Genomic DNA, 27,916 nt, shown 5'->3' with positions numbered 1-27,916 from the left:
TTGAACACTATTCGTCGATCGCTACGAAGATGATCATGATTTTAGGTACAATATCGGATGATTGGTAAATAATTGATAGAGAAAATGGAAATAAAAGTAATTAGGCTAATTTTTAAAGGTGAATAACTTATAAGATGAAAACGCAGAGTAATAAGCGTATTTGAAGATATATTACGAGAGAGAATGCAATGAAGTGGGAAAGGTGTGAATTGAAATATAACGGAACGCAGTGGAAAGAAGTATACGGTAGAATAGGTTCAAGGGTAAAAATCAACATGTAGGTAAGATGGATAATGAATCTTATCGAGAGCAAACGCAGAGCATTGGGGAAGCTGTCGAGAGCTGCAACTAGTACATAGTACGAGAGGTGCTGTAATACGCTTTGCCTTCGGCCTCGAGAATTCAGCCAGCAAGCTTCGATAGCCGCCGAGCGAAGCGCGCGCGCGTACACGCTGGTATATTGATGCGCAAAGCGTGGATGTCGGCGCAGGCGCCACGTCGTTATCAGGTTCTCTTGCTCGCTCTTTCGCGCCCCCAGCGCTGATTAGCTTCGTCTCTCTGTCTCACTGTCTGCCTCGGTCTATCACGGCCCAGTGGAAAAACGGTCGATATTTTAGGTATGGCGGAGGCCAACGGTGGCGCGGGCGTCTCATTGCTGCGCGGCGATCCAGCAGCTTGTCCGTGAGCCGTCAACTCGACGAGGCCAGTGCGAGAGTGAGAGTCGTCGCTTCGGTCTTACCTCCGGGGCAGGTCCGCCTCTCCAGCAGTACCTTCAGAGAAGGCGTCTCGCGATTCTAGGGCCCGCTCGATCGGCCGATACATAGACACTCTCTGTCTACGCACCTAGGTGCACACTTCGGTACACCCTCCCACACTGACTCACGTATACGCGCGCGCATCGACGCGCAGTCTCACCACCACCATCACCACCACCACTCACAGTCGAGCTCGCTTCTTGTCCGCAACAGTCTTTTCGGGCTTTGTCAGCGTGCGAGTCGACTCCAGTGAAGATTTCAAGTGCTAATTGCAGTGTATCTGGCCCTCCTTCGTCCAGTCAACGTCGACCCGTTGACCCCCTCACCTCAACAAGGTACGAGACAGCTCTAAACAATCATCACTATTGCTTTGAGGCAGCTTCATAGTCTCTGATTCCCTGCCTGGCTCGTCGATATTTCCTCTAGCGTCACTTTCGAAGACAACGCATAAACAACCAGCAGGACAAATAAGCGAGGAGATATCGAACCGAGGCAAGCAGGAGAGCTACCGGGTTTCCACTCAGAGGGTGGAGATCTCGTCAAAAGTACAAATCCGCTTGCTTACCCGCTCGCGGCAGATACGAATTTAACAGATCGATTTTGTCCCTTTTTCACCTCTTGTATTCTCTCCTCTCTCTCTCTCTCTCAACACATAGGCCTAGTTGTGCTGGCTGACTATCAGTTTAGCTGGGGTAATTATGCGCGCGGCATCAAATTAAGTAGCATTGATAAATGTGCGAGGCCGAGATTATCAGCTACGCTCGTATCCGTTGTCCACGCGACCGAACTACCGTCAAGGCATACGTGACGGACAAACACTTTGATAATTTATAATATCGAAGTCTTTCTTTCCAACTGTAAAGTGTTAGGGCAAGAAGCATTTACCAGAATAAGCTGCATTCTCTTTCCATTCCGTTGGTATGTACTAACAAAAAGTAGAATAAGCCAAGCTCCACACAGACCTGACGTCACACGTAGTCATTTATGATTATTTATCGCTTGTTCGCCTATCCACGCGCGCTCGTTGCACTGAGGCATGTACTTAGGATTTTCATGTTTGCCAGTTGCTGCCTTCTTAAGAAGGAAGATGTTTCTAAAAATAAAATGCAAGTGTTTTGTGAGATATGCCCTTGAGGATGTAACGCAACATCGAGTTAATCAGAAACTCGACAGGGTCTAACTTTCTACTGAAATTGAATTTTTTTATACGTCAATGCAATGAATCAGTGCGCTGTTGAATGAACATGCGGGGTCCTTGACGATGAAAGCGAGTGCTAGACTATGAACTTCAGTCAAATAAATAGCTATATAATATATAATCGAAAGCTTAGGTCCATTTTTTTATTCCAGATTGTTATGCGATGCATTATTATTTACTTTTGTCCGATATCCCGCCGTAAATTTCCATTGTTTTTTTAATGTTTGTGTATTTGTTAGTTAGCCAATTAATTCGGGCAGTCGATAAAATGCGATGAGGATGTTGATTGGGCCAAATAAACTGGACGATAAACGATACTGTGTGACTGGGTGAGTTCAACAAAGCGTCTTTTCTTTCTATAACGCAGTTTTAACAAACTGTTTTAACAACTTTTATCCAAGCAGGATAAGGATGGCCAAGAGTCATTGTAAAAATGTGGTTTAGACAAGGCGCAACACTGCTGGCACATCCGCGTACATTTGTCAACTGCGAGGATGCCCCAGGAGAGGGTAAATAAAAAGCGTCGGAAGTGGACCAGCGAAAGGGAAAGGCAATGGGCGCGAGGAACGGTGTAGTAGCGAAGAAGGAGAAAGGAAAACATAGTTTAGCACACGGGCCCGCACGTCGATAGGCGCGTTATTGATCTCGCTCGAGTTCTCTCTCCCTCGACTCGCGCTCCTGCAGCGCGGCAGCTAATGTGCCTGCTACGAGGAGTAGAGCCAGCGGCGCGAGATAGCGCGAGCTATACGCGTGTGTCGCTCGCTGCTCGCTGCTCGCCTGCCACCACCGTCACTTGCCTCGATGCCTCGAATCGAATCCGGCCCGCCTTCGCCTCCCGCTTCCTTTGTATATACGGATTGCAGAGTCTGCTTGGCCCAATGCAAACCTTCGAACGAGGTAGGCTGACCCGTGTGCGGTAGCCTACCAACCACTTGACACGTGCTCGCCTCCTCCAGTCAGTGTCATTAGGCTCGCTCTGCTTTGCCTCTTGCTCCCGGAAGCTTGCTTCGATAATATGGACTTGCAACTTGCCAAGTCGTCGAACTTGCTGTGTGTTGTCTCCTCAGCTTTTCTAAGCCTTCGAACCGATTGTGCTCTCGAGACAGCTGCAGCTGGTCCGCGCCCGAATCCAAGCTTGCAAGTTTTGCGCTGACGGAAAAACTTGTCGTTTGGCCAGCAGACGGCTGTGTAGCCCAATCGTACGAGCGCTGCAATGTTTTCTTTGGCGCGCACCATCGTCGTTCGCCTGCTGCGCACCGATGGGCCAGCTCGCGTTCGTGCTTTCTAGCAGTGCGCACACCTCGTTGCTCATCGGCCGAGCGTTCGCCGTTCAAGCTCCGTTTCCGAAGAAAAATCAATTTGTCCATCGTCGAAGCCTTTAACCGACGTGCACATGCACGCTATCACGTTGTGTACCTGGCAGAGAGCTGCAAGAGCACGCTATATCTTTTAGCCAATAAATAGGTCAGTCGTACAAGCTCCACGCGACGCGCGCGAGTGCAGATTTTATTTCAGGGGACGTGTCGTGCACTGCAATATTTACCACGCAAAAGGCTTTTTCATTGCTCTGTTCTGTCTGTTTACGATTCTTGTTCTTGCAGGCTTGTTTTGATAATTATAGACTCGCAACTTTCCCAGTCGTTCGAGTAACACGTCGGACTCGTGCTCGAAAGCTTTGATTGGCGAGGACTGCCTGCACGAACAGACAATCGCTCGAAACGATATTTGGCAGGATATGTGCTTGGGCAGGTGTATACGTGGGAATGCTTGTCGAGCACGAAGATTCTTTCGGCTTTGTCCGCGTGCCCTTGTCTATCGCGAGCACGCGTTCGCGATAAATTCGCTTCCGGACGACCTCCTCCCGAACTCTTTAGCCGGAATAACGACATGATTACGCTTCCAACTCTCGATCGCGCTATACTCTCTGACTGTCCATCGGCACGTTCGTTTATTTCTTTTTCGCGTCATTTTAAGCTTCCACTCTTGCTGGTTGACCGAAGCTCGCAATTCTCTCTCACTCTCTCTTTCTCTTCACTTTTCCCGATGATATACTCGTGTATTGTCTCTTCCACTTTTCTAAACCTCTCATTCGATTGTGGTCTTCAGACAGTTGTTTCGCGCACCAGTCCAAGTTTGTAAGTTTTACGCTGTCGGAAAAACTTTTCATTTGGGTAAGCTGTAGAGTGGTCGCACGAACATCACAAGCGAAACTATCGCAAAGAATGTTGAATGCCGTTGTCGCCTTATGTAAGGCCGAAGTTTCTATTGACAGCTGTGGAAACTTGCTGAACCAATTTTCAATTACTTTTTAACAATTTACTCGTATAATATATATTTTTTATAACATTTTCTTTGACACATTATTAAAAACTCCCGACCAATTTATTGCGAAGAGGACAACAGTTTTTGATAAATACGAATTTATTGATGTGGAAAACAATGACAGTTACTTTTGAAATAATTACGCACGGGAGGTCATTAACATTAATATAAATATTGCAGTAATATCGTTTCGCTGGGTATTTTGGTATCTCTCTGCAGATAAATTATTTTCACTTCTGCATACAATTTTACGTAACATATAATTTGTTCAAACACTCGCACTCTGGTTAATTTGTCGACATAAATACGAAATAATTTACCGACTTCTCTATGTTTACAACGTATTTTATTATTCATTGAATGAAAATTGTTAGTAACTTGATGTTTGCCGAGATCCTAAAAAGCATTTCATGTTTAAACAGCAATTGTAGATACTTCTAAAAATAATAGCAATAAAGTATAAAATTGGTAAGCCGTAAAGAGTAATGAAAAGAAATGGCATGCAGGGAGCGAAAAATGGAAGAAAAAATGTGTAGAGCGTGCTTAGCTTGTTGGCTCAATTTTTATCTTACCTTCTCTAAGCTAAGGTAAGCTTACTAAATAGGCGTGGAATCTAAAAATGTGATACTAGATTCGAAATTTTTCATAGAATAAAGATACAGCAATTCTAAATCGTATGAATAATCAAAATTATTGTTGATGTATCCGAACTAGAGCATTACTAAATCAATTGAAATCGAGTTGTGGAAACGCAATCAGAATATCAATACATGTGTCGAGAATCTTATGCAATTCAAGTTTATTGACTGTACGAAGACATGCTTATAGACATGCCTTTTAAGAAAATTACATATGCTCCAAAGTCAACTCACGATCGCACAGCTTTACGTTATAGTCAACGCGCAAATTTTGTAAATCAGATTTTTATGTTGTTCAACAAAACAAAGGAAATTTAGTTTATTAAAATCAAGTTGTATTCAATATGCCTTTAAATCGACAATATTTCATATACATTTTTAAATTTTATAATAGATAAAAGCGAAAACTTAGAATAAATTATAAAAGAATTCCTTGGTGAATCATAGATAACACTATTGATTCCGGATACATTGTACATTTCTAGATTTGATAAACGAATACATCAAGTAAGAGCTTACATAATTCGTATATATTTAGTGCTCTATTTAAAAATATAAATGTAATAAATGTACTTTTGTTTTTTCGTTTATATTATTAGTCGTATATTTGCTAGTTGAATATTTGATGTACTGATAGGTCAATGGCGTTGATAACACAGGCCAACATGTTTTCACATCCACAGACTGAACCTGCTGTACCCGAAGGAATTGGATGCACTGAATCCACATTCGAGCTCAGAATTACGTCATCACCCGCAGTTTTCGAGATATTCTAACCTAAGAGCGTCAAAAACATGTTTTTTGCTATTATTCGACCCTTGTAACTTTCTAAAAAAATATTTTGTTCTGCAAATTTGACAACGGTACTTTAAAGAACAACTTTTACTCTTCAAAATGCACTACTCATTTTTTCAATATCATTTTTTTCGACAAAGATATAGCACAATGAAATATGATAAACTGGCATTTTCGCAAATATCATTTAAGTAAAGGAAAGTTTTCCTCAAAGATAATCTAATTTTGATATAATTCTAAATATTTTAATCAAAGAATCCTGTACCTTACTAGACAATAACCCCCGACTGCTATATTCCAAGTGCTTTAACCAAAGAACCTTGTATCCTGCTAGGTAATAACCTCAGTCTGCTACATTCTAAGTATCTTAACCCAAGATCCCTGTACCTGCAATAAGCCTTGGCCATTGTATTCCAAGTTTCTTAATCCACTAATCCTGTACCCTGCTAGGTTTACGACTGTTCTCTTTCAGCGAAACTTTCCTCTGCTTAAATGACATTTGTGAAAATGCAAATTTATCATATTTCAATGTGTCATATCTCTGTTAAAAAAAAAAATGATATTGACAAAAATGAGGAGTGTCTTTTGAAGGGTAAGAATTTTTCTTTAAGATGCCATCTTCAAATTTAAAAAAAAAACATTTATTTACAAAGTTACAGAGGTTGAAAAACAGCAAAAAACGTATTTTTGACGTTTTTAGGTTAAGTTATCCGAAAACTGAAGATGATAGAGCAATTCTGAGATCAGATTTGAATTCAGCGCATCAAATCTCTTCGAAAATATCTTGTCTGGTCTCTGGGTGCGGGCTTTTTTCAAATTTTATCTGCCTCTATAATTTTGTCTATTAGTTATTCGATAGCAACCAATATAAACATTATTTGAGATAAGTATTATAGTTTTGTATCAGGATTATAAAAAAAATTCATGATATAGATTTAAAAGGAAATAATTGTTATTATTTTATAACAAATTAAATTGATTTCACGTTTGAAAAGTTTGCCATTGTACATACTTTAATTTTTAAAAGATCATCAAAATTAGGGTGAGAAATAATTTTTTTTTCAAATCAAAAAACTGCTATATTTAAAAGTTTTGTACTAATTCAAATTCATCAACCAAATAAAACATTATACCAATATACCTTTCATAAAAAATGCTATTGGTGCCAATCTTTTTATTTGTCGAGTATCACAAAGAATAATTGTTTATTTCAAGAATGAAAACTAGAAACCAAAACTAATCAAATAAATATATTTGAAATCGTACAGTTATTAATGAAATATATTTCAAAAGTATCTTGTAAGCACAGCACATTACGGAATATCGAAGAGAGATGGATGGAAGTAAGATCAATAAAGATGGAGGACACATTGAGAAGTAAATGTGAAGTGTAAAGTGAGTGGAAATCTAGAAAAGAGTGAAAGAGTACTGTACTGATAAATTGAGTTGAAAAAACATAAAGCATCTGAGACGGAATTAAAAATGATTAAGAATAATTAGTTTATAACCCCTAATTGCAAAAAGTTTAGCATATGAGCCTTGAGCGGTTGTAGTTTTATTTATACAGAAAAATGAAACGTTTTTACAGTAATAAAATTATGCTTTTAGGTAAGCTCAAGTTTATATCGCGTTACTGTAATGAATCCAATGAAAAGGGAATATTCCTATAAGTATCATATCATATCTATAAATTCATCCTGTCTACTTGGATATTCCATTACGCCTCTCAACCCAACGCGAGCTTCATACATGAATGTATATGACTGTGAGGTCATAAGATCACACACGTAGGTCAGCTCAGCTGCGTCTTGAGAGAAAAAAAAAAACTGACAAATCGACCCACGTGGCAGTTGTTAAAATGCCACGGTGATCGCGAGAGACTCCCGACGAGCCGGAGACAAGAAAGGAATAATAGGTCAACTCTAGTCACTAGCAGCTCGTAGATGCAGCTCCGCGATCAATAATAACGATTTTATATAAAAAGAAGGAAAATAAAGAGAGAAAAAGGCGAAATGCGGATAAGATTTGCTAGGTGCGAGTTGCACAGATATAGACGAGTAAAATAAAGACAGAATGAAAGATGTATATGAGACAAAGAGTGCCGGGCGGTGATACACGTGAGCGTGTACATGAATGGAAAAGGGGGCGAGGCTTTGTCATTGATTTTGCCATAAGATGAAGCAGTTTGAGCCTAGCGAGCCTTGCCTTTGGATTCTGGCAGTTCTCATATTCGAATTTATGGCTATTTTGGTTCAATCAATATCTTCACCCTAAACTGTTAAAACAAAATAGATACCGGCTTTTCATGTTTGCTCGTTGCGCTAGCTAGTCCGCGTCCATCGTTCATTTACGTTCAGATCACTAGTTTTCCATGCGTTCTATAGCTGCTCCGCATTTGCACTTATTATAATTAGGCAGACATAATTGTTCTTCCATTTACCTTGAGATCTTAGCCAACTTCAAGATTTTTACTTATACACGCGATCCCTGTCGTAGTCTCTTACGCCATTTTCTTGACTTCTTCTCGATCGATAAATAGCAAGAAAGAAGTAAACATACAAATTTGCTTGTTTTTGAGCTACCAGCAGCAAGTTTGTCGCTCAAAATTGTTTTGCCGATTTAAATCGGCTGATCAACGTACTAATCGGATATTGTCGTTTCTTTGGCCTATGTGGCTGATAGAATTACAAGTTTTAGCCGGGGGCCGCGAAGTTGTTCGTCACCATCAATAGACTCAATGTTGACAAAATACTTGAATAAATATAACGCGAGATTCGAATCGTCGTATTTGAAAAAATGCAGTTACGTAATATTCAATGAAGATGCACTCTTGTTCAAGAGATCGTTATTGTTGCGCAAGCTATTGCGCAATGCTACTTGTTACAGTCAAGATCCTTGTCAAAAACAAAAGCTACAGTAAGCCATCACCAGAACTTGCAATATTTATAGCAAAAGTACTTTCATACAGCTGAGAATATTCAAATAAACCGATTGAATAGTATTGCAACTATATTCTCGGGATTCCTATTTGAAATTCAATCGATGCAGACTTCAGAAATAACTTGATATTTTACAATACTGTATATTTTCAATGACATTCGTTGTATTGATCGCTCTTGATAATTGCTGCGATGGCCAAAAGGAATCGGACGAGGGGGGCTCTTTCGGTGCATAACTATGCTTGAAAGTTTGGATGGAAAGCGAACGGGGAAACACGGCACTGCCGTAGTAATAGTGTTGAGCGTGGGCGTTAGTTTTGATTCGAAGAAAGGCGTGTAGTCGACAGTGTTCATAAATGTGAGAATAATTGATACATGGTCGGGGGGGCAAGGAGAGCACAGGTGTGCGCGATAGGATGAGTCCGGCCAGAGCGCGCAAGCTCGAGCTTATAGCGCGAACGTGCCAGAGTACACGGCCTACCTATTTTCGGCTGGCTAAAAGCGGCGACTCTATGACAGCGCCAGAGCCGACTGTCCGTAAGTCCGTATGCGCCTATGAATGACTGGTACATACCGATATCGCACGCCTAGCTGCTGTGTACTAGCATGCACAATGCATACCCGTACATAGTGCATCGTACTCGCCTAAGTATAGAATTCAGTAAAGGCATTTCACAAATCATTTATAGCTCCTTCGCGAAGCACTGTGCTAAGTCTCATTAATAGAACGTTCCAAGGTATTATCTATCTTTCAAAATAATTCATTTATGTTGAGATCACTTTGACCAAATGTGCTTAGTCAAACAAATCGACTCATTATAAGCTTTGAAACCTAAAAGGATTTGCTTGTACATGGGCATCGATAACCTAATAACCTAATTTTTTGTTATTTTACTAAATGCAGAAAAGATTTGTCATTCAAATATCTGTTATGCCATGATATTTTGTTTTTATCTAGTAAACGTTAGTACATCTTTAGTCTTCGATACTTCAGTCCACCGGACTTGGATCATCAACAGCTCACGTTCAGCTGTTGCAAAATCCTTATTAGCTTAGTCCAGTAGAATTAGCATCGGAGGCGGATGTGAAAGCTAAGTTTGATTTTATTGTTGCAATCGATCCAGAATATCATGGTGAATGATATATTAATGGTGGGCGAACGACTATAAGTACAATAAATGTTTATAGTAAAAAATGCAAAAATTGGTCTTTTTTTCATCACTTTATGTCGGTTTACTCGTGAAATATTAGTTAAAGGACAAATATTCACAGAAACAAAATTATAGAACGCAAATTTGCTATGGAATCCCATGGTTCAAAATTGCAAATTTTTATTTTCCGCGACCGCAGTAGTTAAATAAAAAAAATAGTAACCGAAAAATTGCTATTTTTGGAATGCGTAACTTTGAGTGACAATATAAACGTTCCCTGACGAGATAAGCTCTTTAAAAATTTCTATTTTTTTAACAATTGATTGCAACAAACCCGGTTTCGATCTCTTTTTTACTTGTTGAGTAATCTTAATATTTATTAAGATTATGCGAATGTGATGAACTTTTTCTGGAATAATTTAAAGCCAAAAAAAATTTTTTTCGTGATAATGATCATATGAATATTGACATTATATGTTTTATAAACTAAATATAAATTTATTACAGTGCTACAATTTATTGAATACGATGGATGAATACTATATTACATTTTTACAAAAGACAATCGACATATTATACAACTAATTATCATAGGCAAAAGTTGTACAATACAAAATTATAATGTTATTTACTTAAAAACGGAATGAATTCACGCTATAAATACAAACCTTATTCAATTTTTGCGCGCTTAGGATCTAATAATTCGGCATCCGAATCACTGCTGTCTTTACTTGCCCGCTTTGGGTTATCATAATTATAATCATAATCATCATCATGATCATTGTCTCCCACACTTTCATTGCCGCTACTATTACTAGCAGCATCAACATTGCCTTCATACTCACCATTATTCAATGGTAACTCATCACTTTCATCTATAACGTCTATGTCTTCGTCACCATCTTGTACGTCTATGTCTTCGACAGTATAAATATTATTGCAATTTTGTCCGTGACAGCCCACGCAGTAATTAGAATAATTAAATCCTTGTTTTACGTAAGTACATCTTTTATTGCATCCTTGTTTGTATTGGCAATTGATATCTTTCAGAAAGTTTTTCGGTACTAATTTAGTTGGACCATGTACCGGCTGCAACTTCTTTTCGTTAACGGTCTGTGAAATAGTCTGTAGTTGAGATCGTTTCCAAATCATTTTTAGACTTGATAAAACACACGGTACAAATTATGAATAGCTGTAGCTATCGTCAGTGGCAAAAAAATAATTTAACGAGCTTTTTCTTTTTTCTAAACAACCGATATTGTAATTCATTCAAACTCAATTTTTTTAGTTGTTCAGAGTACATTGCTGAAATAATCGGAAGATCTGCTGTTTCTATATCTTCTTTGCTGGATTGCTTATTATTAATACTAAAGCTTTGTTAAACAACTCCGCGTCATCATTTAACAATTTAATTATTTTTTTTCTTTCCCTGATTGTAAAAAGTGAAGGTAGTACCGCACTCAATAAACTCGTGGATGAATCCCAATAAATATTTCAATTTTTCATTTTCAAAAAATTGAAATCATAAAACTTTTCTACAACTTCACTTTTACTTGGTTTGAAGAGGTAAACTTTTTTCTCTCTTGGCATAAGTAGCGATAAAGTAACAACAATATCAACATTTTCATCTACTATGATAGCTGATTTCTCTTTAGTTGTTATATCAATTGTAGTTTTTACGATTAACGTATTGGTATCTTCATAAGCCTGTTTTGTTTGATAGTCAGCCTGCTGTAACTCTATTCGTAATTTATCAATAAATCTTCCCTTGTTGTTTTCGTTAGAAAAGAATTTTTCTTGGAACACTATTGCTTGCATTTGTAATTCAAAATTTATTGTCTTGGAATAATGCGATCGCCAGCGTTCTCCTTCAATACTTTATGTCGATTTATATTCACCTTCAAGAAATCGTCGAAAATAATATAAGTATTTTGTCCATAACGCTGAATGAACTTTACATAATTATTCAGAATTTCATCATAAGTTTCGTTTTTGGTTAAACCACTTTATGCACCAAAAATCCTCCGTCAATATCGTTAACGTAGTTGTCTGGTTTATCGTCCAAAGTTATGAATGATTCACAAAGTTTCACGATAAACGGTTCTTAGTCGTACTCAAAATAACTTGATAATTTTGGCTTGTCCTCCATACCTATAATAATTCTCTGGAAGATTAGATAAATTGATTACATCTTTACCATTGACTTTCACCGTATTTGAACTTTAAAAAGAGACTTCACGATTGCATTTAGTAAATTTTCAAATTGTCAAATGTACTTCCTACAATGCCTACTATCAAGTAAATAACTATTTCAGCAGAATCGTGAATCTTTATTTTCTTATTATCCTCTAAACCTGATGTTATACACATAATTTTTTCTGATACTGAAAATGGATCGTTTGTTGAAAAAAATTAAATTAATTTATTCGAATCACAAAAGTCGCATTCGATTCTACTCGGGCGAGTATCAATATGTTGCTTTGTTGAGGCAAATCAAACATTATGAAATGATTGGATGACTTCAGTAACAGCAGCTAGACATGGCATATTTAGAATCCATCTTGTTAGCACGACATCACTCACACGCGGATTAAACCGTTCCTTGTTTTCATACAGCGTATTAAGATTTGCTTAATCGCTATATCTGTCCAGATTCCACATTAATACATGTCTGATCTTTTAATTGTAAAATACCCTTGTGTGATAAACTTTTCATACTTGGTTTTACTCATTCAGCGTATCTAAAATGCCCCGTTGCGTGAAAAAATGGCAATATTTTGTGTAAGGTATCAAGGTGTAATTCCTAGCTTCTGGCTCGCTCAGATTTAATAAATTGTTTAACTAAAGTAACCAAATTATAATAAAGTATCCACAGTCTCGCTGTTGGCCTTTTTTTTAGTTTTCAGATAACTTACAAATTTTTCATAACAAGTCATTTTTAATGCATTACCTAAGTCGTCTAAAATTTCCATAAATAATTTATATTCATTTAGCGTACAATCTAAGGAAGAATCAATTGTTTGGTCTAAAACTAAATGTACCGATGTATGAAATCGTATAGAATGAACGTAGGCTACATCAGATAAAATCTTATTTGCAGAGTTTTCAGCATATATTTAATAACAAAGATTTCTGAGGCCACTACCATTCACAATGAATTCAATTGATTTTGAAAATGAAAACAATGAATATAGCCCGCCCAATCCTGTACACACGAGTAAAAGCTCGCCCTTCACTCAGCAGGCTTGTACAATATGTTGAGTTTTACGAAACTGTAATTCGTCAAACATGACAAATATCTCTTGATCTAATAGCATGCGTTTATTGTCAGTCATTTAAAGGGCAGTGTATCACAATCGCTTAGCGGATTATTTATAACAGGTAAAAATCTAGCTATGCTTATTTGGTAGTGTTGTTTTTCAGTTATGGTTTCCATGAATCTCTCCTATACGTTAAAATCTTTAGGATACTTTACTTTGCCTATTAGCTATAAAAAAATCAGTTCTACGTATTTATATAACATCTACTTTACAATACTTGTTCAAATCAAGTTCTTCAATTTTCTTCATTATATTTTTAACGTGAACCTTATTGTGGAAACGGTGCAAATAAATTTTCCCGAATTGGGCTTGAAAAGATGATTTTGAAATTATCTCTAATCTAGGAATCCATCCAATCGTGGCAATAATATTCCCAGGTGTAAGGATTTCTATGTCGTCTTCCATATGAAAAATACCACTTAAATAAACACGTCTTTGTACATTTCTTTATTTTGTACAGACTTCGAACAAGATAACGTTTCAAATAATCGAACTTCATCATAGGAAGCACAAAGACCTGCAGTATTCAACGTTTGTACAAATTTTCTGGAGCTATATAATTTATCACACATCGCGCCTAAACCAATCAAAAACGGTGATAGTACAAAAGTAATTTGATATTCCAGTTCCTTGAGATTTGCTATATCAATTAATTAAAAATAACGTTTAATTTGGTTGATTAGAAGCGAAGATAAGTAGAGGTAGAAAGCGCGCGACGAATTTGAACTCGCCGATTCGTTTTTTTTCCTTTGGGCTGAGTCATAACCTCCACTCCGACTTTGCCTCCGAAGAGCCGTTTTTGCGCATTTGCGCTTTGTTAAATAATTTCTATAAATGTATATCTTTTATGAACAAGAGAATCTGACAAAGTAAAGTCAGTTCATTCGTGATCTAATTGGCTGAAAGATAGACACGTGATCAGTTGTTATAGGATAGTATACGTTATGTACGTTTATAAAATATTACTGCAGATTTTCGTAGACGATTAAGTGTTCGAATATTGTACCAGTATGAATTTAATGTGAATTGATTGATTTAATCATATAATATCAAAATAACGACCGACCGATACCTAGATAGAGATATTAATTATTATAATATTGCTCTATGTGAAAATTTAGCTTTAAATAAACAATTTTTAAAGTAAGTAATAAAAGATATCATAGAAAAAGATTATTACGATGAAATATTGTACAGTGATTTTGGCTTTATTAAGTTACGTGAAATACTAGAAATTTTTTTTGAAAAGGCAATGATTATAGCCATGAAAGTTCTGTACCAAAGTACGTTATTTATATCGTGACGAATATATTTTAGAAAACTATAATGTCTTTAGAACTTATAATATATTTCTCATCGGATTTTTCAAAATGTTGAATGATGATTTTTCATCACAGAACTTGGGATGTTAAAAACTTAAAACTTTTATGGATAACATTTTTTAATCATGAGTGTCAAGCGGGCTAAACATCACTAGTAAAAAATACTTGAAAAAACTTACAAGTTAGTATTTTGGTTTTCACCTTACTGTTAACCGATTGCCTCGTACAGCTAGTCAACTTTGGAATTGAATAACTTGGGTCTGAATGATCAAAACTGGATGTTCAGAGCGTCAAAAGATTTCCCTATTCGAGTACTTAATTTTCATTGCGATAAAATAGAAGAAATATTCCATTTGTTATTAATTAGTCAAAATCCCTACTTTTTATTTTTAATTAAAAAAGTTGGTTAAAATTAAAAATAATCGATTAAATTACGGCATATCATAGTTTCTATCTTACAGATTGTGTGAAAAAATTGCGGCAAGTGAAAAAAAATGTATTCTTGGCTTTAGGTTATTGCAAAAAACGTTCTTCATATTCGCATAATCTTAATAAATATTAAGATTACTCAACAAGTAAAAAAGAGATCGAAACCGGGTTTGTCGCAATCAATTGTTAAAAAAATAGAAATTTTTAAAGAGCTTATCTCGTCAGGGAACGTTTATATTGTCACTCAAAGTTACGCATTCCAAAAATAGCAATTTTTCGGTTACTATTTTCTTTATTTAACTACTGCGGTCGCGGAAAATAAAAATTTGCAATTTTGAACCATGGGATTCCATAGCAAATTTGCGTTCTATAATTTTGTTTCTGTGAATATTTGTCCTTTAACTAATATTTCACGAGTAAACCGACATAAAATGATGAAAAAAGACCAATTTTTGCATTTTTTTATTATAGCATTTATTGTACATATAGTTCAAGGGTAGCCGTTCGCCCACCATTAATATATCATTCACCATGTTATTGTAGACCGATTGCAACTATAAAATTAAACTTGGCTTTCACATTCTTGTTTCGATTTTACTCGGTCTAATTCTATTATCAAATTGCTTGGCTGAAAACAGCAACCTTCGTGAACTCCTCTATAGCCGCACATATACCAGTCCATTCGATATAAATTATTCATCAACTATGCCTCTATCGTACTATATAAATTCAATGATTAAACCAAACGATTCAATACCTTTCTCAGGATATTGAATAAAAAATCAAATAAGGTTTAATCATGAGACTTCTAGTTACCGATAATGTACTTTGGTTCAGGGTGGACTAAGGGAAATAAAATTATTGGATTCAACCCAATAATTCTGGTAGATCTTTTGAAAGCTTCATCAGTGTCATTAAATCTAACTCTGCTTGAAAATTTTTAATCAAACATTAGGACACTTTCAAATAGTTCCCTTGGTATTGGATGCCCACAAAGATTAAAAGTGATGATAAGTGATTGTTTGTTCCTTCATAGAATCTGAATATTCTGAAATCCCCCATCATTTTCTCCTAGCCTGAACTCTTTACATACTCTGTTCTTACAAGAATTTGAAAGGCTTTGTGATAAACGTACCAAGCTAATGCAGAAATCTGTGCAATTATTATCAAGTGTAATTCAGTCATCAGAAAATCACGAAATCTTCTGCAGAATATATAGAAGTGACCTATTTTGAAATAGCTGCTCACAAATGGTAATCTTGACAGTCCGAGATTAAATATAGATTACACCGAAATCGTCTCATGTATAGGCTACAGATTAAACAATGATTCCATAGTTGTCAATTGTTTTGCCAAATTGGACTAGTTGAATATTGAGCTCTGCTGCTTTTTATTGATACAATATTGCGTAGTTCCAGAAAGAGCCGCTGCCATACTGAATCTTTAGTTATTAAGAATTGGCATGATTACCTGCTAATGAACATTATTTAGTTAATAAACCCAATATAAACTTGCGAAGCCTTCTGAGAAGCCTATCGTTACATCGTTACAAATAGTTCAAAATTGGCGCGTTGCAGTAATAATGCAAGGGACACTTGCACGCAGCTAGAAAAACAATGATTTTAAATCACGTATTTGTCGTACAAGCATGTGATTCTAAATATGTGTAAGATAGAGAGAAATTTTTTTAGTCTTGCAAAAAAACACAAACGCGCGTAAAATCTTGTACCCTGAATAACTCTCTGGGAACCTTTCAATTGACCAGTAGAAATGAAGATACTAATTGCGTGGTAGTAAGAAAACGAACGTCTGATTTTCATCAGAATCGCCATCACACTATATAAAGTTGAGGAATCGATAGTTGAGTCAACACTGGAGTACTCTTTGAATACTCCTTTCCGAAGGATTCACATGCAGCGAGGTCAAATTTAATTGAAATTCCGAATTTATATTAGCTGATGATGAAGTGAATATTTTCAAATATTATATGATTTGAAAATGTGAAAAGTCTTAAAACCGAATGATGTTTTTGGAAAGGTGTTTACGAAGGTCGAATATTACTCAGCAACCGTTGTGTGTCGTATACTAATAGTGCGGCGCATAGCGTGGAATTAGCACGCGCTGATACGATGAAAATATCCGCGTATTCCGATTAACGTTTTGATCGTGCACGGGCGAAGAAGAAAGAAGAAATATGGGAGCCGCGCGAGGCGAGTTGTTGCTTGTCGTAGCCAGCGATATATCTCGCGCGTGCGCACGACGCGCGAGCGACTTTAATCCGGGCTGTGCGCCGTGCGCGCGCAACTTTTCGCGAGCCTGCGTCTCTATGTACGCACGTACGCGCAAGCCCGTTTGGCTGTCGAACCAATCCTTGCGAGACCGATAGCGCTTTGCTATTACGGCGACGGCAGCGCACGACACGCTAATCAACTTACACAAATGAGAGCCTCGGATTTCGCAGACTCGCCCTCGGCGTCTGCGATCGATGGAGAGCCATCTTTCGGAGTCTAACTGTCGCTCTAACTCGCCAGTCCCAGGCTGCTCCTATTAGAAAGTGACAAGCGTATCGCGCAACTTTAAATCCATTAGCTTGAGTACAACGGTCGATGTTAAGGTTCTGCCTGATCGATACTCGTATGTACACAATAGCGTTCGGAGGGTGAAACTCGTGCCCGCTCTCTGGATTGATCGCAAGAAAGTTTCATCAATTCCGGGCAGAAACAATGACGGGCGCGATACTATAGAAAGATTAAAAGAATGCGAAGGGCGTAGAAAGAGGGGATTCAAAAAAAGAGATAAAATGAGAACAAAAAAAAGCGAGCGAGCGTGGCGGAGATTGCAGGAACTGCTTCGAGCGGCTGGATGGACGCTAGTAGGGCAACAGGGAGGTCGGATCGATATTCGTGGCTGACCGGCTTGGTAAACGCGTGAAAGCCGCGCATATCTTTATACACACACACACATACTCCCTCCGACCTAGCCCTCCCGCAGGGGAGGCGCGCAGTGTTTAGTCACGCGTTCTCGCTAGACACTTGTCTTACGTGGCTTAGGACTGAATCGGAAACGACAGCTATATTGAATGACGGGCCAGTGATATGTATAAAACGGTTCGTTTTTTGCGCTACTCCCTGTCTCCGTATCTATGTAATATCCGATGAATGACTGAACCAATCCTTCAATCATTTTCACCTTTCGATTAGAACACATTTCCTTTCAAGATTTTTCAGTGAAATCTCATTAAAGAAGAAAGATTCGATTCGTTATTCGTTCCGAGAGCTTCGCTATTCCGACCTTGTGCTTTGGTCTAACATAAATTGTACCAGTTATCACTAATTTATATTGCAGTCGTTTTTTCTAAATATTTTTAGAGCAAAGGACTTAACGTGACTCGGAATAACTAGTGTTCATTTGACAACTCCAGCTATATTTAGATAAGTGTGTGAAATATGCGAGGTCATGCTCAAATTCTAATTTAAATTTAAACTGCTAAATACGTCGACTTATTTTAAAAGTTACGTACTAGCTTTTATTCAAGAATAGTGTCAACGTTAGTTGAGATAGAACGTCCTATAGCGGGCTATATATACGATTGATAACACGCTACAACAACATGTGATACTTGAAAAAGTTCTACTTATACTTTTCGCCCACACGGTAATTTCATTAACAACCATACACACGGCAAATAAATGGTTTTCTCATGTTTACTCAACTGAAACTGTAGAAGAATAACGACCTCGTAGATCGTGAGCACATAAAATAACGATAAACAATGAGAAGTTAATTCATTGCCTAATACGTAATTATGAATGCTGTATGTAGCATAAATCAAATGTTGAGAAAGAGAGAGAGAGAGAGAGCTTTAGAATTCAATTTTTAATTTATGCCAATGCAACGTTTGATGCTTGTATCGATTAAGAATATTTAAAGATCAATCAACTTTAGACAAATTAATGATTCCTCCCATTGTCAATGGAAAAACTGTGATCGTAGCAAAGTATGCACGATAGTAACTAAAATCATGTCTAAGTTCAGGCTATCAACTCGTAATGCAATTCTTCCACTTTCCGGCTGATCGCTATTTATTTTTTCATCACTTCCGCGGTAAGCAAGTAGAGGTGTACACGAGTTGGCGCGACGTTTATCGCCGGCCTGTTTCAAGGATTCGAGCTGGCGCTCGCATATAGCCGCAGCGACTGCAACACAACGGGCAAAGCGAAAAGTCGGAGCGGAGTCGAGCGCGCGTAAACGAAGGCGTACTGGCCGCGGTTGGACGAGTCAACATCAGTGTAGCCGGACGATCAGCGCCACGTCGAGTCGCGCGAGCCGCGCCGCTGGTTTTTCAGGTGGTCGTCGTAAAGCGGACCGCGCAAAACGGTTAAAGGCGAAAAGCCGGTGGAACGCTGAAGCGACTGAAGACCATCGAAGAGGAGCACGAAGCCGAGGACAGGGCCATCAGCAGCATGTCGCGGCGCCCGATGTGCAGTGCGTCAAACGGGGGCCCGAGCTTTCCAGTAATCCTCTCGTTAAATTCGGCCTATATTCGTCCGGCTGTAGGAGCGTCGATTAGCGCGCTCGAGTCAACTAGCGCGGGTGGGGAGCGTCGTCGTGTCGAGGAAATCGGCCGAGAACACCGTCCACGACTGTTAGCTTGCGAACCGCAACGTCACAGTCAACGATCGGGCTATTCGTTTTGCAACTGCACAGGACCCGATCGCGCTCCCGTTTCCCGAGCTTCCGTCTGTCTACCTGTGTGTGATCGGTCCCATTATCGCCGTGCCGGTGGACCTGCAGTGGCTTTAATGTTCTCGCTTCGGCGGCAATGTGCCAGTGTGCAACGCTTTCGGACTGATTATTTTCTGAAAGTGACATCGAGTCATTAGTGATCAGTCAAAATTTACCTTTAAAAGCGCATTTTTTACATTGCAAAATACAAAATGTCGTCGTCGAGTAAGATGAAAGATTCGTTTTTTACGCTACGTACCAGAATGACACGAATGTTATCAATTACGGACATCACCACGCCTGTCCCATCAGATTCGGTACAATGCACATTCATAATCTAGCAATTCAAATGTCAGCGAATATGTAGACGAAAGCATTTCGCGATGTTTGACTTGAGCCTGTTGCATCGCCAACCGAATTCTCGCTTTATTCATAGACTATTTTTACTCTATAATATGTTCGGAAGTACAGCTTACAACAATTTGCTCACATTATTTTATCGTGAAAACTTTATTGTATCTTTGTGCAAGTAATCAACACCTGTGTGCATGTGTGTGTGCCTGCGCGCGTGACCATATGGTTGAGTGAAGAAATATACACAGTGAATAAATGTACTATTTATTACTCGAATAAGTCAATATGAAACGGACATGCCATATACCTTATAAATATAATTTTCGGATAGAACGTGTTTAACTGTAAATTTGTATTAAATATTTTCTCTAACCTTACAATTATATTCGCAAATGAGTCATGTAACTTTTTTGAGTTCAGTTACAATAGATTACTGCTTTCTTTCCGCTGAAAAAATTATCAGTAGATAAGAATTTCAGAAATATTGTTGTATAATGAGGCCTGAAAACAAGTGAAAAGGTTTTCCCGACGATAAACGAAATCTCATACTTATCATCAACAATTTTAAGTATTCCCTTGCAAAATTATGATAATTATATTAAAAGAAGTATCATGAAAAAGTATTGTACAAACATTAGCATTGACAAGAGTATAGCTTGCAAAAAGTAAATATCTATTTGGAAACTAATCGAAATTTTGAAATGTTACAGATGGCTGGCCAAGATCCAAAATGGCAGAAGGATGCGTCGGATCAAAATTTTGACTACATGTTTAAATTGTTAATAATTGGTAACTCATCAGTGGGCAAGACTTCGTTCCTGTTTCGCTATGCCGACGACTCTTTCACGTCGGCCTTCGTCTCAACTGTGGGAATTGACTTTAAGGTGAAGACGGTGTTCAGGAATGACAAGAGGGTCAAGCTGCAAATCTGGGTCAGTATAGCACGACAAAAGAAAGAAAGAAAGAAAGAAAGAAAGAAAAAAGAGAACGCCTCGCTTCCTGCTCGTACGCAGATCCATCTCTGCTATTCACGAACGCGAAGGTCATCGTATTTGCGTCGTCGCCGCGCCATCGGTTGTCGCGACGCACGCTCGCAATAGTTTTCCCCCTTTTACCTGTGCGCATCTGATATGCGCCGGATATCTCCTCCGGAGAGTGTCCTTGAAACTCCGGATACGCGAGCCCTCAATATAGCTTTTCCTTTACGAGATGTCTGCGAGTCGTTAAAACAAAGCCCTTCGACCATCATTCTCTTTTTTGAACCCTCGCAAGGCTTACAGCGTGTACTCTTTGGCGGAAACAAACTCTATCGGAGATTAATCTGGTTGCTCAATTTATTGTTTCTCTAAATGCTCATGACGACAAGTACCTACTCAATAAACATAGATTTTTGTTATTGCGCCTTCAAATTCGATCATTTCGTTGCGTATAATCTTTTTCTGCATTAAAACACATCTTCGCAAGTTTACGATGGTGATAAGAAAATGCTGGTAACGATGACAATTTGATATGCAGGATACGGCAGGTCAAGAGAGATATAGGACCATCACAACGGCCTACTACAGAGGAGCAATGGGCTTCATATTGATGTACGATATTACCAATGAAGAGTCCTTCAATTCGGTTCAAGATTGGCTTACACAGATCAAAACTTACTCGTGGGACAATGCTCAAATCATCCTCGTCGGCAACAAATGTGACATGGAAGACGAGCGAGTGATTAGTTTCGAACGGGGCAAACAGTTAGCTGAACATCTCAAAGTTCAATTTTTTGAGACGTCAGCGAAAGAAAATACTAATGTCAAGGTAATTTTTATGTACCTAGCTTACTTTAGGAAAGTACTTTTTCTAAATATAACAGAAATAAATTTATCGATTACTATTAATATCCAACTCCAGGAAATATCCAAGATTCGCGTTTGATTAAAGAGCTACTCTGATAGTGCATCGATCGCGTCGGGTACACAATTATTCTTTTATCGGACAGCTGCACAATATTAACAAACTACGCTGCTTTTGAATTACTATAATTAAAATCAGATATTAAGTTTATTAAAATAAATACTTGTAGTGGATTTATTTGCTGAAATTTTCAAGCACGAAAAACCACAAAGAATCACAAGTTCTTTCAAACGAAAACTTGGTGCAATAGAAGTTCATGGACTTTCGTCAACGAGTGTAACAACTTTATTCTTTTAAACAATTATTTGCAAGAAAATTCAAGTTCAGTTGAAAAATCAGATAACTTCAAAGCTGACTCTGAGCTCATAGGTATCAGTAGGTTAAAGATTTGGCGATTGCAGGGCGATAAAAGAAATTGCAATATAATAGAAAAAACAGGAAGTGAGAGAAGTGTCGAGTAAATAGAAGGTCATTTGAATGATTTACAGGCGGTATTTGAGACTCTAGTGGACATAATTTGCGACAAGATGAGCGAGTCCCTGGACAACGACCCCACTTTAATGGCAGGTGGAGCTGGACAGAACAAGGGTCAGCGACTGACCGATCAGCCGACCAACCCCACGGATACCAACTGCAACTGCTAAGAGTCGCACCTGAACGATGAGAAGCAGCTAGCCTCTCCGTTTCAAACGAAATGGCTCTCTATAGCAAGTCAAACCTCTTCGCCGTTCCTTCCTTACTACGTTCGTCCATTTTATTTTCTGAATTTTGTTTTCTTTCCGATGGATTGTTCATATCATTTTGTTCGGATAGATAGAGACAAAATGATCAAAGATGGACGAGTTTTCGCTTCGACGGTTGCTCGAGCGTAAACGCTCTAGGGACTTGATCATTTCAGGTCGATACTTCGACTTTCATTTTGTTTTCATTTTGCTTTTCAAACGCAATGCGTTCAAAACCCGGACTACGCTTTGACTCGACGCGACAAACAATATTTATATATTAATTGGCCTGTTTCTCACTGTACCAATGACGTGTGCGAAAAAAGTATGTCAATATTACAAGTAAATTAAACGTTGTTTGATAACTTGTCAAGTGTGCAAACAAAAAATCATCTCTTCCAAAGATAACATAGAAATGCTCGGATTACCTAACTGCAATGTAAGGAATGCATTGGATCTCGCGTTCAATGATACGATGTGTTCTCGTTTCAAAGGAATTTAATTATTGTTTTGGTTATCAAGCCCTATGCTTTTTTTCAATTGAATTCAACTATGTGGCATTTTCATTGTAAGCTTACAATATGTGCTGACAATGGAAAAGCGCCATTCGTCAATGCATTAAGACTGTATAGGATAGAGAAGAATATCTTTGAATTTGAATTATGGTACATTGTTTAAAAGCTGTTATACGAAGATTTTTATTTAGTCGGAAATTAGTTCTCCTTATAATTTTAATGGCGTTAAATTCTAACATACTGCAACGAATTATCATTGATGGGATGCGTAACGCTTATCACCATCGTGTGTTTGAATGATTTTTGTTATCATAAAACGCTTATCTGCTCCATCCTTCAATCTTTCAGCTTGATTGAATCGGCGTAATGCATTCAAGTTTTATAATAACAGTAATCATTCTTTCAACTAATTTTCTCTGCACAATGTAATTTCGCGTAAAGTTGGTGTAATGCATTATTGTGTAAAAGAACCAAGCGAGCGCTCGAGCATCCGCAGTTATGTTTTGTAAGATTATGTGTTGGCTGAAGTAATATGGACCGCGTCCATGAGGCGTCATGTATCATGTGAATGTCTAAAAATACATTTGACATATGTTCAAAAAATACATACACTAATCGTGTACTATCTTTACATAATTACGACAAATTACGTGAACATGTACCATCTATTGAAGCAGCGTGTCTATAAACATTCGTAAACCTAATTTTTATTCATTACGACAGTTCTTATGTATCAAGAATGTCGGGAACAGCTTTTTGCTACCTATTATTTACTCGAAACAAACACGAATTCATTTTAATTCAACAGTCTTCTATGTTTCATCAAGCTAAATACATTTTTCATTCATTCAGTTTGAAACCATTCAATGTGCAAATGCGTTGAAAATATAAATAGTAGATTAAATGTTTTAAAAGACGTAGAATATTAAGAATAGCGGAAAGTACAGAAATGAAATTTTATCATATTATTACATTTTTATTTCTTTCTTTATTCAGCAATCATTTTTATAGCCAAAGCTTGTCTGAGTAATGCAATTGATGATCTATCTTATGATTCTAGGTTTTATTTATATAAATTTTCTTGACTATCTATTTTTTAACAAAAAGCTGTGTATTTAAATTTCCAAAAATATGGTTCTCAGTAAAGTAATGCAAAATTGATAACATTTGGAAAATCATCTTGAAGCTACACATTGAAGCATACTCATACTAAGAGCAAAAATTATAGTCACTTGAGTTGTAGTGATACAAATTCTAATATTTTACAAGTTATTAACTGCAAAATAATTAAAAAAGTTTTGCTATTCAAAGTTGATCAAGCCATAAAATCCATCAAGTTCGAATTTATTATATCTAATTAAATTTTTTCCTTAATTGTGCATTTATATATATTGATTATTTTCATAATTTATATGGACAAATTATCAGAGTTGCTATTTATTATTAGATTTTTTTAAACTGTATGTCATCTTTCGGGATATTTTAGAATATTATTACATTTTGTATGAAAATGGAAGCTGCCATCGATCATATAAAATAAGCTTCAGTCGTTCAATGGCTCGATCTATATCGTCGTCTCTCAAAAACACGTAATTTTCTGAAATGACTAGTAAAATTTAGAAAAATATCGAAATTTCTATATTGAGTTTTGATCATCAACAAAAAATCATAAATGGAATAAGTTTTATATAGCACACTCAAGTTTTTTTGGCATTTTGAATTAAAACGGTATTTGTGTAAAATTTTGTAGTATTGTTGAAAATAACCACTTTGTTATATTCAGACGATGATTTGCGCAAGAATTACGTCAATTATGGCGAACAAAAAACATCAAAGTAAGAGATCACGGCGCTAAATCGTGTCCGCATTAGTACTTCAGCTACCACAGTGTTATAATTAATATAACTATACGGGCAAGCTGCCAATTGTACATATACAAAAAAACTATATTATTGATTCTGTAATGAAGTGTAATGTACGCGTTATTCATTCATGTGACTTATAAAGAAAAAATAAATGAATGGGGACCTATTCTTCACCAAGCAGAATAGTAACCAAGTTATTAAAAATTTAGTGAAACATGTATTCACCCTCACCATTCTTCTTATGTTACTTATTACAATTTAACGTCAACTATTTGTCCCTAATCATTTCAAATAATTTTTTGTAAATTATTTATCCTTTATTTTATTTGATAGAAATTATTTGTTTCCATGTGATTTTTGATGCAAAGATATCAAAGTTAGACGATTCATTCATTTTGAGTCTAAGAAATCTTGAAGAATGTTGAAATAAATTGATTTTTAATAAATTCTTTTATTAATTATATTGACTTTTGAAGACTAGTAATATATATTATACACTATTTTTACTGAAGCATAAATTAGTAAAAGTACTATTCATATATATGTCTAGCTTGAGGTATGTAAGTAAAAAGAATCAAGATAGCACGTCGCAGATACATTATTAAGGGCACAAAAGTCGTTTCTTGATACTTGTATGTATGTATGTAATGTGTTAGCAGTCTTGTTATCTGTCTAATGTTATAAAATAATTTAAATATTGAATATATACTGTAACAACTTCTGCCGTAAAAAATATGAAAACATGAACTATTTTAAATCGAAAATAACAATCCACGACGGGCGAAAACAATGTAAAATACTACTGTAACATTTAATCATTTTCAAAATACAATTGAGCTATAAACAATGTTAAAATTTTGTGTTAGCTAATATATCATGTATACATACACACATCATTAAAGGTAATCAACTGTGTAATTGATTCAACATGGATAACAGGCGTATATGTACCTATATGCATTTGCCATATTATATATACATAATAGAAAAAACCGTTGTACGTATGTTCATTCAAAAACCTTCAAAGTCGTGTTATTTTTATTCTGAAAGAATAACAGAATTGTTTATACAAAACTCTGATTTTATAAAAGACAAGCAATGTACTAGCGTTGAGATAAAAAAAATAAGATAAATTATATACTTAATCTTCATTTTAGGGATCGGTATACGAGTGATATATTAACATTTATGTCTACTTTATAAAATCTTTACTACTTTTCATTGATTATTTCATTGACTGATTATTATATAAGGCTATGAGTTCTGATTTGTAAAGGATTTGATGCAAGATGTGGACAAACATAATATATTATCTAAAGATATTTTTAAAATCTTCATTTTATATTGGATAAAGTTAATTGAAATAAATAAAATTTATAAGTAGTTTTTCAACAAATTAACTTTACTTTTATATTTTCTTAAATTCATTAGATTTATTTGATTATACATATTAAATTCATTAGAATATATTGTTTCTATATTCATTAAATTTAAGTGTAGAAAGAAAGCTAATGAAGCCATGGCTTAATTCTTTTTAAACAAATATTTATGCCTTTTATAAAACTATCTTTCAATAATTTAAAATATACACTAAATTTTTATCGTTACTACACGTGAACTTTTTATTTAAAATCAACATTTGAAATTGAGTAAAATAATATACATCGCATGCATTCCTTCTATTCGAGTAAATACATGGTCATAAATTTTATATTTTCATTCATATCATCTCAAAGTTCCTTTTATGATTCTGATCATAAAACTTACTCAAGAATCTTTGGCGGTTTGCAATTTGTATCAATATTATGTTATTTGCTAAGGATGTGAAGGGAATATTCGATGAAATAGAAATTTACAGTGCGAGTCTTAAGTGACTGAACAGAATATCCCTTTTGCCGATTTCAAGAAAGAAGAAAATTCTGTATTTAATACTTATTTGTATGTATTTGACTTAGTTGAAGTATAACTTTATGAGTAATTGAAAAATAATAAAATTGTAATCGGCCTTTTTTTTTCCTTAAAAAATGACTTGTGTAAAATGACTTGTGTAAAATGACGTTAATGTCTTAGTTTATGATAACTGCGTAATAAATTTAGTAAAACTATATACACACACGCACACGAATTTATTATAAAACGGTTATATAATGTTAGGTTTATAAATTTATCAGACAGTTATATATTAATTTCTAAAAATGCAATCTAATACACAATTTTAATATATGTTATAATTAATTAATATAATATCAAATTTAATACAAATATTAAATATTAATATTTAATATAATATTTTATTTTAATATTTATATTTATTTTTATATTATTTAATGTTAATATATGACCAAACGCTAGAAAATTTTCTAATCAGAATTAAAACTTTTAGACGAAATTATGTATCGATGCGGATGACAGAGTTTTGTCACAGTGTCACAAAATAATTTACAAGTTATTTTTTATTTAGATTGAAAAAAAAATTTAATTGATAGCTACAGTGTATTGTATTTAAAGTTAAGTCTACATAAAGGTAAAAGCGTTATTTTTAAAATAATTGGAAAGAAGAAAAATGGTAAGGGTAAGATAAAAACCTCTGCGACGTCTTATGGAAAAGCTCAGCTATGAAAAATCGATCATCTCAGAGGACAAAACCTTATAAGACCATAAATCACGTAGCACATAAGCTTACTTAGTGCTAATGCTGCAGGGGATACATATAAAACGGATTTTCACAGCCTTCTGTTTCCATTGTATACATTAAGCTTGTAATGAGTCATTAGATTTCAAGAAACTCTATTGGATGTTTGCAATCGAACTTAGAGGGGGGCTAAATTTATTAACAATAAAAAATTCTGCTTTATCTCCGACAGTTACTTCGATGCAGCTTTTAAAAATATTTATTCAGTTTCCAACCATTAAGTAAATTGAACAGGAATACAAAATCCTCTAAACGAATTTTTAAACATTTAG

At 36.2% G+C, this 27,916-nt stretch overlaps 1 protein-coding gene across 4 annotated transcripts; it reads left to right on the top strand.

Annotated features, from left to right (window-relative positions):
- The first annotated feature begins 189 nt into the window (after nt 1-189).
- On the top strand, nt 190-26,320 carry LOC131664434 (ras-related protein Rab-3). Of its 4 annotated transcripts, none has more exons than XM_058935541.1 (4): nt 190-1,090; nt 20,659-20,880; nt 21,464-21,754; nt 22,339-26,315. In XM_058935541.1, the coding sequence occupies exons 2-4, from the start codon at nt 20,659-20,661 to the stop codon at nt 22,492-22,494; spliced, it is 669 nt and encodes a 222-aa protein (XP_058791524.1). In that variant the 5' UTR covers nt 190-1,090; the 3' UTR covers nt 22,495-26,315. The 4 variants fall into 4 exon arrangements, with proteins under 4 accessions (XP_058791524.1, XP_058791516.1, XP_058791507.1 ...); XM_058935533.1 differs by lacking the exon at nt 190-1,090 and adding an exon at nt 17,950-17,976 and having other exon boundaries at nt 22,339-26,319; XM_058935524.1 differs by lacking the exon at nt 190-1,090 and adding an exon at nt 19,165-19,383 and having other exon boundaries at nt 22,339-26,320.
- Nucleotides 26,321-27,916: the final 1,596 nt, after the last annotated feature.

The sequence above is a fragment of the Phymastichus coffea genome, unplaced genomic scaffold, assembly GCF_024137745.1.
Source record: "Phymastichus coffea isolate CEN01 unplaced genomic scaffold, Cenicafe_Pcof_1.1 PCOF00003, whole genome shotgun sequence".
Taxonomy (NCBI): Eukaryota; Metazoa; Arthropoda; class Insecta; order Hymenoptera; family Eulophidae; genus Phymastichus; species Phymastichus coffea.
This window is presented reverse-complemented; position numbering and strand designations above follow the sequence as displayed.